The sequence below is a fragment of the Camarhynchus parvulus genome, chromosome 2 (assembly GCF_901933205.1).
Source record: "Camarhynchus parvulus chromosome 2, STF_HiC, whole genome shotgun sequence".
Classification (NCBI taxonomy): Eukaryota; Metazoa; Chordata; class Aves; order Passeriformes; family Thraupidae; genus Camarhynchus; species Camarhynchus parvulus.
Window position 1 is genome coordinate 102,908,465 of NC_044572.1, and position 14,298 is coordinate 102,922,762.

A 14,298-nucleotide genomic window follows, 5' to 3' on the forward strand; every position below is an offset into this window, starting at 1 on the left:
TGCCACTTTGCAGGTGTGTCCAGCTGAGGGGGTGTTCAGTAGAAGAGGCAGGAATGTGCTAACAAGACATTGACAGTGTCTGCTAGAAAGCCAGGAACAAGCTATAGCAAGAAAAAGACAGACGAGGAACTAGAAACATTCAACAGCTTATAATATAAACAAATCCCAGGTGATTTTAAAGGCTGAGCTCTCATCTGTAGGACTAGTGTTATACTGAATTCTAGAATTTTACTGTAAATAGCCATTTAATTTTTAAATTTTTTTTAATAAAGGGCTTTGTTAACCCACTGCAACTTCTCCTGTAAGTCTTTTAAGCTATAAAATCATGAACTGGGTAAGCTACAAATATTAAGGTGAAACATCCCCTGGAAAGGATACTGCAAACCTGTCCACTTTGATTTCTTGCTTGTTTTCCTGAACTATCCAATACTGACCATGATCAGACAGAAAACTGATCTTGCCCTCCAGTCTTTGAAGCATCTTATTTTAGTTCATGCCAGTCCCTTTTGTTGAGTCTCCAAACTTAAAGTTGCTTAGAAATGAAAAAAACTTGTCCTGCAGCATGGATGGAGAAACCAGAGTATTGGTCCATTAGATAAAAATCAGGACTCTGATAAAGTTCAGAATTAAACATACTGCTGCCTTTGTGGAATACAGCTGCACTGGAGTCTGAAGTCACCAGCTATAGCAGATATTTAAAGTTCCTGAAAAAACTATTCAAATAATTTGATTAATTCTCTGAATATTCATGAAATGTCTTGGTGGGTTTGGCAATTGTTTCATAATCATTTGGTGCTACAGCTTATGCTGTTGAAACTACTTCATTTACACCTGGGAAATAATCACCAAAAATTATCTCTGGCTTGCATGTTCACCCATCAGATCCTAATATCAGTTCCTTCTGTTCTTCAGTGTATCTCCTTATTTTCTTTAAATACATCTAATTTCTGATGCAAATTTTCCTCAAAACTTTGTTCTAATTGTTTGAGCCTAATTGTTATATTAGACATAATTTCCAAGGGTGATGGCTAAAGAGCTAAAAACATTTTTGTTTGTTCTATTAAGACATAGCCACTATCCTTTCTTTTAAAGAAACATTTGATTGATTTAAAAGTAGTAAATCAATTAATGTGAGGACAAAAAAATGGAAGATGTTCTTGTGTACTGGGTACATTTGTGTTAGCTGTGCCTGAGTGATTGTGGAAATGATTATTGTAATACCTGAGGCAATTACTTTGTATTATTTCAATAGTAGCTTGCACTTCAGTAAGATGATATCTACAGATTGTTTTCTTTGTAATGACATAGTTCAGTTACATGGGCTATGGATAACAGAAAAGAAAGTGACTGTTTTAAGTGCTCCCCAGGGGCCATTGGAGCTTCCCACAGGATCTATCAGGACCTGACAGCCAGTGCTCATCCCACTGCCCCAGTCCCAGACACTGGGCACCTCTGTTTGGCCAATATCCTGCCTAAACTATTTAACTCATATTTTGAAGCATATTACCTGCTTATGAAAGCTGCATACCTAAGTGGCAGGAGCTCAGATATTATACCTCAGTCAAGTTTTCTGGGTTTGGGTTATCTGCAGCTACAGATAACAGTTACCAGGTACTATTCTAGTCCTTCAGCAGTCAGGTGTCAAGGTGTTTTGGCCAGTCTTTCCAAGGTACAAAGCTAAACACAACAATGATGTTAGAAACTATCCATTGTTATCAGAATAAAGGTATGGAAAAATCTGTGATGTTTAGGAAAGAATGATAAAATGTGGGACAACATTTGACAGCCATCTGTTTCGATTTGGAAGTTAAAATTACAGGAGATACTATGGATTAAAAAAAAAATAAATTGAAGTGCCAAAAGCCCTTACTTAAAGGAATTATAAGAATTTTCTTTTGGAAATCCAGGAATCTGCTATATGCTCTTGGGTAAGGTTTTATTATGGACAGAAACCTTTATAGTGTTACAAAGGAAGATAAATGCTGTCAGCAACAACATTTTTATGTGACATTTCTAGTTCCAGGGAGACATTGCTGAATAAATGTTGCTAATAATGGTAAGGCAAATATTTCCGTATGAGGAAAAATTGACCTAGGCACTAACAGTCAATAGCTTGAGGCTTTTGGAAAAATTTCTATCTGTATCAAGGAGACAGTGGTCTTGTACTTGGCTCTTCAGGTGTAAGGCCAGACACTCAAGCTGTTGTAGGCTGCACCCAGACCCTTCTGTTAAAAGGTTGACTCCTTGTTAAATATATGAGCTGAGTGATGCAGAGAATCAACAGAAGCCTGGATTTTAGTAATTTCTTATGGGTGAAGGCAGGGAACACACACCTCCCTTCCCTTCAGTGGGTTATGAAGATGGCTAGTTGGAGTATAATGGGCAATAGCACATCTTCCTAAAGTGATTTTTCTGCTTGATAAAAATCAATTCAGAAAATTGGGCCCAAGTTTGAAAGCAAACTCCAGAAGAGAACACACGTGCTCAAAGCCTCTGTTCTCCAAAAATTGTTTTGCTAGGTTTATTTAAGATTATACTCAAATGAAAGAGATGGACTGGGATGCTGTGGAATTTGACTTATGCCCCCGTCTACAGGATGCTGTAGCTCTCAAAGCTTCAGTGGGCAGTCTGGAACGCTTTTTGTTCTGTCGTGTTAGGTTCTAAAGTAATATTCCAGCTTTCCCATTCAGAAAAACAAACTGGTCTCCAGCACTATGTAGTTAGGAGAAGACAGAAATAATATTTTCTAAGGGGGGTCTCTTCCAAGCCCAATGTGACTAAATACATGTGGATACAGAGTGCTGCAGGGATTCTGAGGCTTGCCCAGATCCAAGTGATTTAAAATATGTACTTTGATATTCAAATAGGAGTTCAGTGATTTGAAATTAGCTGTGGATATTATATTATCTCATAATAAAGATAGATCTGAAATTGTGTAAATTTAAAGGGCAAAATAATATTTTGCTGTTACACCGTATCTCCCATTCTATTTATAGAATGAACGGAGGCAGCACAGATATTGAAAACTGTATTGAACTTCATAGTGCCGTTATGCCTTACTGAGAACGTTGTTCAGATTTTTATCCCCCATGTGTGAGCTATACAGACTGTCTTGCAATTAAAGCAGGGAAATGTGATGTTTAATTGTTTTCATTCCTCTACATCTCCCTGTATTCTTAAAAAGCAATTTGCCTTTGCAAATGCTTTACAATGTCAGTGCAAATGACCCACGGTGCAGGAGTGGATCAGGAGTTTGTAATGCAATCCAGGAGTCTGTCCACTGAGACTCCATCTACTATAACTAAAAATATACATTATAGCCCAGAACCTATAGTTCAGTGGCACTGCCACTGGCACAGCATTCTGGGGGCAGAAAAGCTGGTATTAAGGTGCCTATTTTTCATTCTTCCTGTTCCAGATTTGGCCAGTTTCCTGAGCACAATACAGTTTCTGTGACTGCACAACTTTTTGCTGGCCATGGTTTCTGTCCTCATGAGCAAAAACCAAAAGCCCAAATGTGTGGTGCACCTGAGCAGCTCCTGGTGTGGGAGGTGAGGAGGCTTCTGAACTTACTGCGTGGAGGAGCACCAGGCAGGAGTCAGTGGCTCCCCAGGGAGCAAGTGGCTGGTGGGGACAATGAAGGAATTTCATGTAGAATCAAGGCAGTGAGGTGAAGAAGAAGAAGATACTGATGAACTATTGTAGAGAAAAGCCTGGGATCCTCTAGCCTTGTCCAGACCTTTTTCTGGTGGTTCCACCCATAAAGGAGACAGTGCTAGCAGAGCAGGAGAATCTGGACCATTCTTGGTTGTGTTGCATGTCAAGTGTGAAAAGAAGCTATAGCAGAACTGCATTCCACCTATTAGATCTCAGATGAGATCTACATTACGACAGAGCTTGTTTTGATGTAATATTCAGCCACACTGATTACTCATTTTTATGCCAGAATGCTGGGACCAAAATGAAAGAAGACAAACTCATTTAATTATTCCTAGAGGTAATACTGTTTAATTTAGAAACAAAAAGTTGGATTTTAGAGCTGCGTTGTTTATATCTACTTAAATGCCTCATGAGGTCATATTCTTAATTTAGCATTTTATCTTAAAGATGATAAAAAAGTAACACTGTCAACAGAACAAAGAAAATACATTTCTGTTGAAATGTAACTCATATGACTTTAGAGAGTCTTGATAGATTGTCTGTCATTAAGCTGAAATATTTATATTACATGTGCTGTGGCTTGGCATTAAAAGAAAGAACCAATAAAATGTTCAAATTCTTGTACCATAGCAAAGGTCAACATAGGGTTTGGTCTTTCCTAGTTTCTGATTCACGGCGCAATTTCTTTTTTCACTCTTCCCAAATCTGATTTAACTAAGGAAAAAAACCCTAGAAATAATTTTTAATTGGAATGCTGATTTTATGCAGATTTTAGTGAGAATATTTTAAAGGGAGAACTCTGTATCTCCTTTAGTTTGAGGCTGCCGTCATCATGTCTTTGCACAGAGATAGTACAGGGTATCGGTATCTGTCTCTGTCTCTCTCCCTCTTCCATGCTATATTTATAGCATCCCCCTGGCCATAAAAGGTCTGGACTGGGGCTCTGACATTCCACTGACTGCAGGCATTATTTTTGTTCTGGACCTTCAAGTCCAGTCCTTACCCCTCGTCCTAACTACCTCTTTCTTTGCTGGCTTCATTGTTGCTGTATTTTTGTGCTGTTCATCCACTTGGGAGCTCTTCCATTTGCTGCCATTCATTTGGATCCTGGTAAGTGGGTTTTTTATGCCGGAAGGTTTTATGTGTTCAATTATTTTTAATCTGAATCTGTAATGCCAAGCTGATTGTAGCTCCCTTTATTCTTCATAGCTCAGCAGTTGAGGGATTTGTGGATGTGAATTGAAGACATCTGAACATTCAGCTGTGAAACAAAAGGAAGTAGTGCAGGGGCTCTTTTATTTTCACTCAGCTATCTTTGCATATTGTCCCAGTACTCTCAAATGAAGCCTGAGTTACTGAGATATAGGAGGAGTTTGTCATGTACTCTCCTGTGGGCTTAGAGAATGTTTAAATAACATAAATGTTTTCTTGTTGCATAGGATGTTATCTTTTCTCTGCTTACAAGAGTTTCTTTTTTTAATCTATTTCACTATTTTCATTGATTGATGGACCAGATCTTTAAAGAATTACGCAGACTGATAAAGAGCACAAGAGGTAATGCCAGCAGAATCACTTCCTTTAATGTGTAGCTATGAACTATAGACAAGTACAGAACTGTCTGTCTGCTCGTTAATCATTTGAAATACTCAGTTCAACAGCTGCTAAAATATAGCTTCAAAAACTGTGAATTCATCTAACTATGGCCACTAATATTTTTAGGCCAAGCTCTGAAGTGCTACACTGATCTCGAGAGGGAGTGTTGCCCTCACACTGAAGGGGGCTGGTTGGTGCACACAGACTAGGTGGGTGCAGGTAGCATAGATAAAACTTAAGAGATGGGAGTCAGTCTGATAATCAGGCAGTGCTCCAGATAGGAGCAAAGTCCTTGGAAGTTTCTGAGTTACTTGTCATCTCTGATAGCACCACCCTACTGTATCTGATCAGGCTAATGTAACCAATTTATCCTGGCCTGTGAGCAATCCATGATGTTTCAGAGGAAATATAAAACATAACTCATAGTGTGATAAAATACCTATGAAGGAGTTTCCTTTTACGTGATGTGAGTCAGTGCTGGTCTTTGATTTGAACCATGAGATCTGACTTAGTGCTCAGTGCCTGCCTTGTTATCACAGTCCTTACTCCTATCACAGACTTTTACTCCTGAGGGCAGCAAGATCAAGACCTTTCATGTTTGGAAGAAAAATGTTTCCTTTGTACATTTTAATTTGTCAATTTGTACATTTTAATTTGTTAATTTTAATTCTGGTTCGATAAAATATAAATGAAATGCCTCGTTTAACTTCTTAATGGGCAGCACATGCAGTGCTTCATACTTGTGGATCGCCTTCCATACTTTGAAGCCTGGAAGGCTGTGGGAATGCCTGAGCTGAATGCCTGCTAGCATTGTGGCTGTTGTATGAATGGTGAAGCCAGCCAACACTTCAAATAAAGCTGGTGAAGACAAACCATAGTACTCTGAGAAGGAAAATAGGATGTTCTCATGTTCCTTCCCTTTTAGTGTGCAAGACAATATTCTTCTGTATGCCTTAACCTTCCTAGGCAGTAATCACTATGACTTACAAGTCCAAACCCAGCTCTGCAGAGGCAGAAGAGGGAGGCAATGAAGAAAAATGAAGAAAAAAGTCTTCTGAAACTAGGAAAATACAGAGGAACTACATACTACAAGTGGCTAATAAAATTAAATAAGTAACACAAAATACTGCCAAGTATTAGAAAAAAGAATGCTAGACATTCTTTTTTCTAATAATTGCATTATTTTAGACTGCAATAATTGCATTATTTTAGACTGACATGAAAAAAATAGCCAGCATTAGGAATAAGAGAGTTAAAAAGGAACATCAATTTTTGCCATAGAGACCAATGGGCTAACACTCTTTCCCATTTTTCCTTCTTCCTCAGATAAAAATAGAGTAAATGTATAATCTGGTCTCCTTGCAGTCACAGTATTGCTGTGGTCAATATATCAGCAATTTCTTTTACATAAAAAGTTTCTGAATAAATATCTTCCTTGTTGACTTCCTGCAACTAAATAATCAATTAAGTTATCCTACAAGGAGCATTTCCCTTGTGAGATCCCTGAAATAGAAGAAAATTTTCCTCCTTGGTTTTCGGTTTTTGTGGGTTTGGGTTTGGTTTGTTTAGTTTCTAGTTTTTGGTTTGTTTTTTTTTTATAATTTTCCTTGGTTAGGGCAAATACCTTAGCAGTTGTCAAAGAAAATAGTTTGAAATTTGTTGACTTGCTATCAGAACTAAATACTAAAGAAAAAGCCTAGGACTGACATCTGGGGGGCATAAAGACCAGGGGAAAAAAATTACAGAATCACAAAATATTCTGAGTCAGAAGGGACCCACAAGAATCATCGAAGACGGACTCCTGACCCTGCACAGGACAACCCAAACTGGATATCTAGACTTTCATGCAGTCATGATTGTCTTCCAGTTCTGTAAGTGTATTTTAAGTCCAAACATTAAATAGTTTTTTATTAATATGAAGAAATCATGAAGTAGAACAATTTTCCTACTCTTGTGATCAATACTAAAAAAAAACAAACCCCAGAACAATAACAAACACCTCTCACCCTTGTTTTTGGATCTTCTTTAAATCCTTGTTAACATTTCCTTATTGTAGCTCATTTCTATTACTAATCAGGGACTTTTTCAGGAACAATCCTAAGTAGCCATGTGAGCCTAAAAGAAAGAGAAAGAAGGTTATCTTATGGATTACTTGAGGAAATCTTGCATGTCAAAGTTGAAAAAGTCAGTTATAACAACAGCAAAATTAAAAAGCAAAATAATGACAGAACTGCTGGTTTTAGAACAAACAAACAGACAAGGGAAATTCTTTCTGCACTCAACTTTTGTCCCATTTTGAGAGAGGAACTACCTCTCATCTGATCAAAATTTGCTCTGCAAGTGACTACAAGACAATCAACTGATGATGTGCAAACTAAAATTAAATGGACCTATTATCTGGAAGAAGGGTCTTGGCAACCTTGAACATGATATTTTAAGTTAAAAGAAAAGTATTTGCTTTGAGGAGCATGATATTATTTTACCCATTGCATACAGACTGGATCCCTGATTCAACTGTAAAAGTATAATGCACAATAAGCCCTTTTAAATTGAACCCCGGTATCACGTACAAAACAATCACTGTAATGCACATTTAGAGAAAAACTGACTTCCTTCTCAATCTTAGTGTTTTAATTCACTGTTGTAATAATAAATGGAAGATTAAATTCAATCTGAAAATTGGATTACAAAAATAAATGAAATGTTCATATATTTTTGTTTCAGCTTCTATGGCTTTGTTGGATTTGCTCATGCCTTTAAAAGTAATTGATTACTTTATTATCTCTATTGTAATTGAACAGCATTATTTATACTGCCTTTGAAGAAACCAGGCATACAGGTTTTTTTTTATTAGTTTGCAGTAATAAGTGAGCACATAAAAATTGAATAATTTGCAGTAGCAGGGAGCCAACTACAAATGAACAGACACAAGAGTGCAAAGGTTTCTGGTCATGATGGGTGACGTGAGCATCTTGAAACCTAAATATGAGCCTGTCTGGAAGTCTAAATCACATCATAAAAAGATAACTCTAAATTAATTGCAGTTGATTTTTCAAGTTCAGTGTTAGTTTGTGTGAAGTTGGGCATTATTTGTATGCTAACTCAGGAGTTTCCTTGGTAGTAGTCCTTATGTTTGACCCCTTCTTTTTCAGACATTATCCTGTTTTTATTTACACTCAGAAAAGTGCAGTGGAACCCAAACTTTGAAGGCACCCATGATGTCTTTACCGTTCTACCAAAGACACCACGAGCACTATGACCGTGCGTACCGCCACAAAGCGCTGTCGTCCACTGTGAGCCAGTACCAAAAGGAGACAAAGAGCAAATCTGCTGTGTATGCTCAAGGATCTGCAGCTTATGCCAGGGGCTCTGCAGCCTATCGCCACTTGTCTGCAGCTGGCTTCAGCCTTGACTCCTCTGCAGCCTACAGCCATGGCTCTTCAGCCTACGACCTCGAGTCAGCAGCCTACAGCCATGGTTCCACAGCCTACGACAGCTCTGCCATGCAAAGCAAGAGGTCTGCTGCCTACAGCCTTGACTCTGAGTCCCTCAGCACCAGCTCAGCTGCCTACAGCCATGCATCTGAGTCCATCAACAAGCTGGCTGCAGCCTACAGGCTGGGATCTGAAGCCTACAGCTTTGGGTAAGATAATCCATCTTTGAAATAGCAACCTGGTAGAAAAAGATCCAACCACTTCCCATTGAAAACAATGGTAAAACTCTCCTCCTCCTCCACATAAAGTCTCTCTATGACTTGGCATCAGTGTATTTTCCTGGTCCAGTGTTTCCCCTTGGCTTTGGCAATGGGAAGGACTGTGGTCAGCTTAGTTTGTTGGACTAATGTATGTGTGATGCTTGGACTGTCATAAAAATAGCACTGGCAGTGCTGATGTGGCTGACATATTCACACTCCAGACTGCCTAGGCATGAGCTACCTCTCCTTCCAAGTTGTTTAGCCGCATTAATACAGCTGAATTTAATATAAAGAGTTGAGATAGCTTTGGATTGAGGCTGTCTCTTATCTGGCTGGAGGTTGGAGTAGTACAAGAACTCAAAGCTCTTCATGCAAGTTTGAGCTGATGTGACCATATATGATTAATTCTTCTTTAACCTAATAGTTTCCCTTTTGTGCTGAGTGATTCAAGAAACTGTAATTTTCACACTGTATATTGGTTGAGGCATACTGTTTCCAAACCTGAAGTGTCCTATCTTACAAGAGAAGAGTAGCTATGCTCAGCTCCTATGTTTTTTTAAAAATTTAAGATAATAAATATTGCTCAAGCAATTACATTAGCATAATATTTTTTGCTATAATAGCCTCATATTATTTGTATAAACATATCTCAGAGATTTTCAGAAATTAGGGAAGTATTAAAGTACGATTAGAGCAGCTATTAGCAATAGAGGAAACAATCAGCAAATTATAGCTCAAAACATCTGCTTGCTGTTATATTAATGTAAAATTAAAAGTATCATTAGCAGAACTGATCAAAACTTGTCCAGCAGAAAATTTAAATTTTGAAAACTGAATATGCTCCCAGGATTGTGGGTAATGATGAAATCTTGGTCAAAACCAATGAAAGAAGGACTACATGTACCACAGTAAACAATACCTTGTGATTTCAGCCTTCACTGAAATCTTGGCTTTCAGGAAGCTCAGGGTCCGATCTTCATTTGCCAGAATTTGTTCAGGAATTTGATCCTCAGGCTGTTACAGTCAAGGTGAATGACTGAACTTAACTCCTTACTGCAAGAAAGGCATTGATTTGCTGGAACGTGTCCAAAGAGGGGCAACAAAGCTGATGAAGGTTCTGGAGCACAAGTCTTATGAGGAGCAGCTGAGGGAAATACAGTTGGGAGAAAGGGACACCCAGGGGAGGCCTTATCACTCTCTACAGCTGTCTGAGAAGGGAACCATGCAGGGCTTGGTCTTATCTCCCAGGTAACAAGACAGGATGAGAGGAAATGTCCTCACGTTGGACTAGGGGAGGTTTAGATTGGATCTTAGGAAATATTTCTTCACTGAAAGGATGCTCAGGTATTGGAATAGGCTGACCAGGGAAATGGTGGAATCATCATTCTTGGAAGTGTTCAAAAAATGTGTGGCACTTAAGGACATGGTTTAAGGGTGGGCTTGGCAGTGCTGGTTGAACCTGATGATCTTAGAGGTTGTAATGATTTTATGATTCTGTAGCTGATTGTCTTAGAGTGGGTCATATCCAGGCTTTGCTGTTGAAACAATTTTACTTGTTCAGCTAATTTGCCGCTGAGAAAGCAGTGAGAATCTCATTTATAACCTGCTGGTGAAAGGAAGAAAACTGGAGGTGCTGGGACTGAGGGTTGTGCTTCCAAAGCGTGCTGGGTAAGGGAAGATATCCCAAATTTCTGCAGCAATGCAGCTGTGGCTGCACTGTGTTGCTACGTTCCGTGGGTTTCTGGGCTTATATGAATCCAATCCGGCCAGCACGAATCCAAGCCCAGCACGGAACCAGCATAGACGAAGGACAAAAGACAAGGAGCGCTCTTCCTCCACGTGGGTGTAGGTATCCGTTTATTAGCTTGAGACAGGACGTGAGGTGATGCAGCCACCCAGGTGAAGCAAGAGACCCCAGACCGCCTGCTATGGGGTTTTGTCCAGGGGAGAGGGGGCGGGGAAAGAGGACCGTGGCCAATGGGGAGGGACCACCCATGGGACAGCCCACCGAACCAGGTATGGGAGGGGACAGCTAGATGCAATACAACACCTCCACCTTTTCTGTTAACTAAAACTAAAAGGAACTGTACCAGACTATTTCTGCTGCTGATTAGGAATTTGTCCACCACTCATAGTTTGCAGGCCTGTCAAATTGCTTTAGTTCCACAAACTCTGAGCGGTTGACTCCTGTGGTGCTGGAGACCAAACCATTAAAAGCCTTTAAAAGTATGCGGCATAGAATCCCAAATGCTAACATGACTAGGAAAGGAACAACAAGAAACAACAAAATTGTCCTAATTATAGAGGCCCACCACCCTGAGAGTCCCCAGTCCTTAGACAATTTGCAGAACCAGTCTTCGGGCTCCTGCTTGACTCATCCGATCAGGCCTTTCATTTCTCAGAGAGCTGCGTGGACGTTGGGTGCTTTTGATGTTAGGTTCATGCAGCACAGTCCTTCAAATTCCTGGCACTCGTGTCCATGCAGCAGCAGGAGGAAATCTCCTTTGCTGCTGCTGTGGACAGGCATATTGGAGTGTCTGTGCCAGGGTCACCCAGATGTTTGGCATGGCTGAGAAACGATCCACGCAGCTGTGCGACTGCTCAGCGTGAACAGGATGACCACTCGGGCAGGGCTCATCTTGAGGTTAGGTGGGAGGTAGATTTTCTGTTCTACAAAGGAAAACAAACATTTTCGAACAAGACACATACAAGTTCATGGGTCTGCCGGAATACAGCTAACTGGTTTAGGAAGCTTCTTCCTTCTTCTTCCGGCGGCGTCTTCTCTTGGAAGCGACAGCTGCTTGCTTCTTCTCCCCATCTGCTGGAGCTGGGTTTTTGGGGACAGAAGGTTTTACCCACTTTTGGGGTATCCATCGAGGGCCTGAGGGGGTGGATACACACGCGTAACCACGCCCCAGGTACGAGCTCATAAGGACCCTTGGTTTCCCAAGTTTCCGGGTCCTTAATGAGAACTGGTGGACGCTGTGACAACTTAAACCGGTTGTTAGTATTGAAATGGCGTATTACCGGAGGATTCATGTTTTCAAAGGAACAATTGAGAAAATTGATAGTAAACAAGGCCTTGCAGAGCTTTTGTTGTGGAGTCATCCACGCTGCAGAATTACCCTGCCTGGCCAGGGACCTCTTGAGCCGTGTGGTGGGCACGCTCAATCACAGCTTGACCTGTGGGGGAGTGGGGAATGCCTGTCTTATGCTCCCCCACTGCTGGACAAACTCTAGGAACTCCTTGGAGGCATACGCTGGGCCATTGTCAGTTTTAATTTCCTAGGGACCCCAATACTGAAAAGGCTTGCAGCAAGTGCTGTTTGGCATGGCGCAGCCCCTTTCCCCCACGTGGGCAGAGGCATAAACCGCACCCGAGTATGTGTCTATGCTGACATATCATTTCATGCACCAAAACTGGGAATGTGTGTGATGTTGTCGCACACTTCACAGCTCCCAAGGCCTCGGGGTTAACCCCAACCCCAGGGAGGCACTGCCTGAAGCTGGCAATTGGGACAGGTGGCCACAATGGCTCGAGCCTGACTGCGAAGTTAGTTGGAACTGACGGATTAGACCCGAAATTTTGGTGTATTGTTGGTGGCTTAGCTTTGCCTGCTGAAGGTGTCTGGAAGGCGCGCCTTTCTGCTGAAGTGGCAAGGGCATCTGCCTTGCGATTACCTCATCTGCGCCTGGCAATCGGTGTGTGAATGCATCACATAGAAGGGGTGCTCCCGGGTAAATTAGTTTTGAGAGCAACCTGTGAGATATCCCCCACCAACCACTAGCTGCCATATTGCTCTACTCTCAACTCTACACCCTATGCATTAGCCCCCCAACTCACATACTCAATGGGTCGTATTCTCTCAACTTGGGGTGTGTGAACTGTAAGCGCGTTTAGGAGCTGAGGTGAATCCTTGGAAAGTTTTGATGTATATTCACTAGCTTCAGTACGGCATTCTCTGAGAGTAATCTCTTAAACAACTACCCCTGGGGGAGGGATACATACCCCCACTACATTTCCTACCCACGATTAAAATTATGTTCCAACCCTATAATAATAATCCGAACAAGGGGGTGCAGGAAAGTATAATGAGGGCGTTTATGTTTTGCTCTGGAGAAATGTGGAAAATTTTTTATTTTGTTATCCCCTTCCTTCCTCCCCTGTCCTGTTTTGGGATGTCAAGCTGGTGTGGCATCGGGGTTTGGGGAGTTAGTTGCGGCTTTGGGGGTGTCCTGGGCGTGTTGTTTGCATATGAAGAAGGTGTTAAGTTGCTGGTGACATGTGTTTACTGCAGCCACTCTCTGGCTTGTATTTCTCCTGCAACAAACGTTCTCAGCACAGGCTTCATCATCTCGGTAGTGGGGGTGGGAAGGAGAGCTGCAGACTACGCGCATCCTTCACTATCTCCAGGGAATTCTCAAGCACAAAAACTTTCTGAAGGAGACTGTTTATGAGAAAGCAGCAGTTGTAGCTGGTAAACTGCATATAAACTTATAGAAAATTTTCACATTTGAGCTCCCTAGACAGAGTCATAGTAATGTTATTATTCTCTAAATCTTGATGGGGGTTTGTTTCTTCACGATCCCTGTTCCTTCCAAGAGCTTTCCCCATATAGGTCGAACTCTGACTGGTAAGCAAGCACGGAAAAGATCTACAATGTCAGGAACAAAAAGAGATGTTAACGTGGCTTTCATCATGCTTTAAAAATTTCACTATTTCTCCCAAATCTAATTATTTTACATAACTCACGCTAGAGTGATATGAGAAGGGTTGGTATGTTCTAGACAGTCCTACCACTGTATATTGGACAGGGGAAGGTTTGGGATCGAGGATTTTCCCTTCAGCCCCCCCCCCAGTGGGGGAGGCTACCCCCCCCCATGCGCACCGCCTTGGGGACCAGGAAGGGGGACCATCCCTCTCCACTGGAGAAGCAGGCAGGGAAACATCCTTTACCCCACCCCCTGGAGACTGGGAGGGGCTACACCCCGCCTCTGCCCCCCACCCCAGCACCTTGGTAACTGGGAGGACCTCCCCTCCCCTGCCCCCCCCCCGTGGGGAACGGGCCCCCCCCCCCAGGCCTCTGGGTCGCCCCCCACCCCCCCCCCACCCCTCTTGGGGCCCAGGTAGGGGTGTGGGCTGTAGGCAGGGGGGCGGGCAACGTGGGGAACCGGGGCTGGGCAACCATGGGAACTGGGGGCGGGGCAACCGTGGGAACTGGGGGCGGGGCAACCGTGGGAACTGGGGGGCGGGCAACCGGATGATGCAATGGGGGCGGAGACCGGCGGGGGGGAGGAGCGTCTAGGGGAAGGGAAGGGATTGTTGGACCGAAGGGGTTGGGGGAGGGACA

The 14,298-nt window shown here is 42.0% G+C and overlaps 1 protein-coding gene across 3 annotated transcripts in view; it reads left to right on the plus strand.

Moving 5' to 3' along the window:
* Positions 1-4,637: 4,637 nt before the first annotated feature.
* MYOM1 (myomesin 1) overlaps positions 4,638-14,298 on the plus strand; it is a 76,599-nt gene continuing 66,938 nt past the window's right edge. For 2 of the 3 annotated variants that reach the window (XM_030943428.1, XM_030943426.1), the window contains exons 1-2: positions 4,638-4,770; positions 8,406-8,896. In XM_030943428.1, coding sequence (XP_030799288.1) covers positions 8,469-8,896 — 428 coding nt within the window. In that variant the 5' untranslated portion in view covers positions 4,638-4,770; positions 8,406-8,468. The remainder of the gene's footprint in view (positions 4,771-8,405; positions 8,897-14,298) is intronic. The other variant, XM_030943427.1, reaches the window with a different exon arrangement.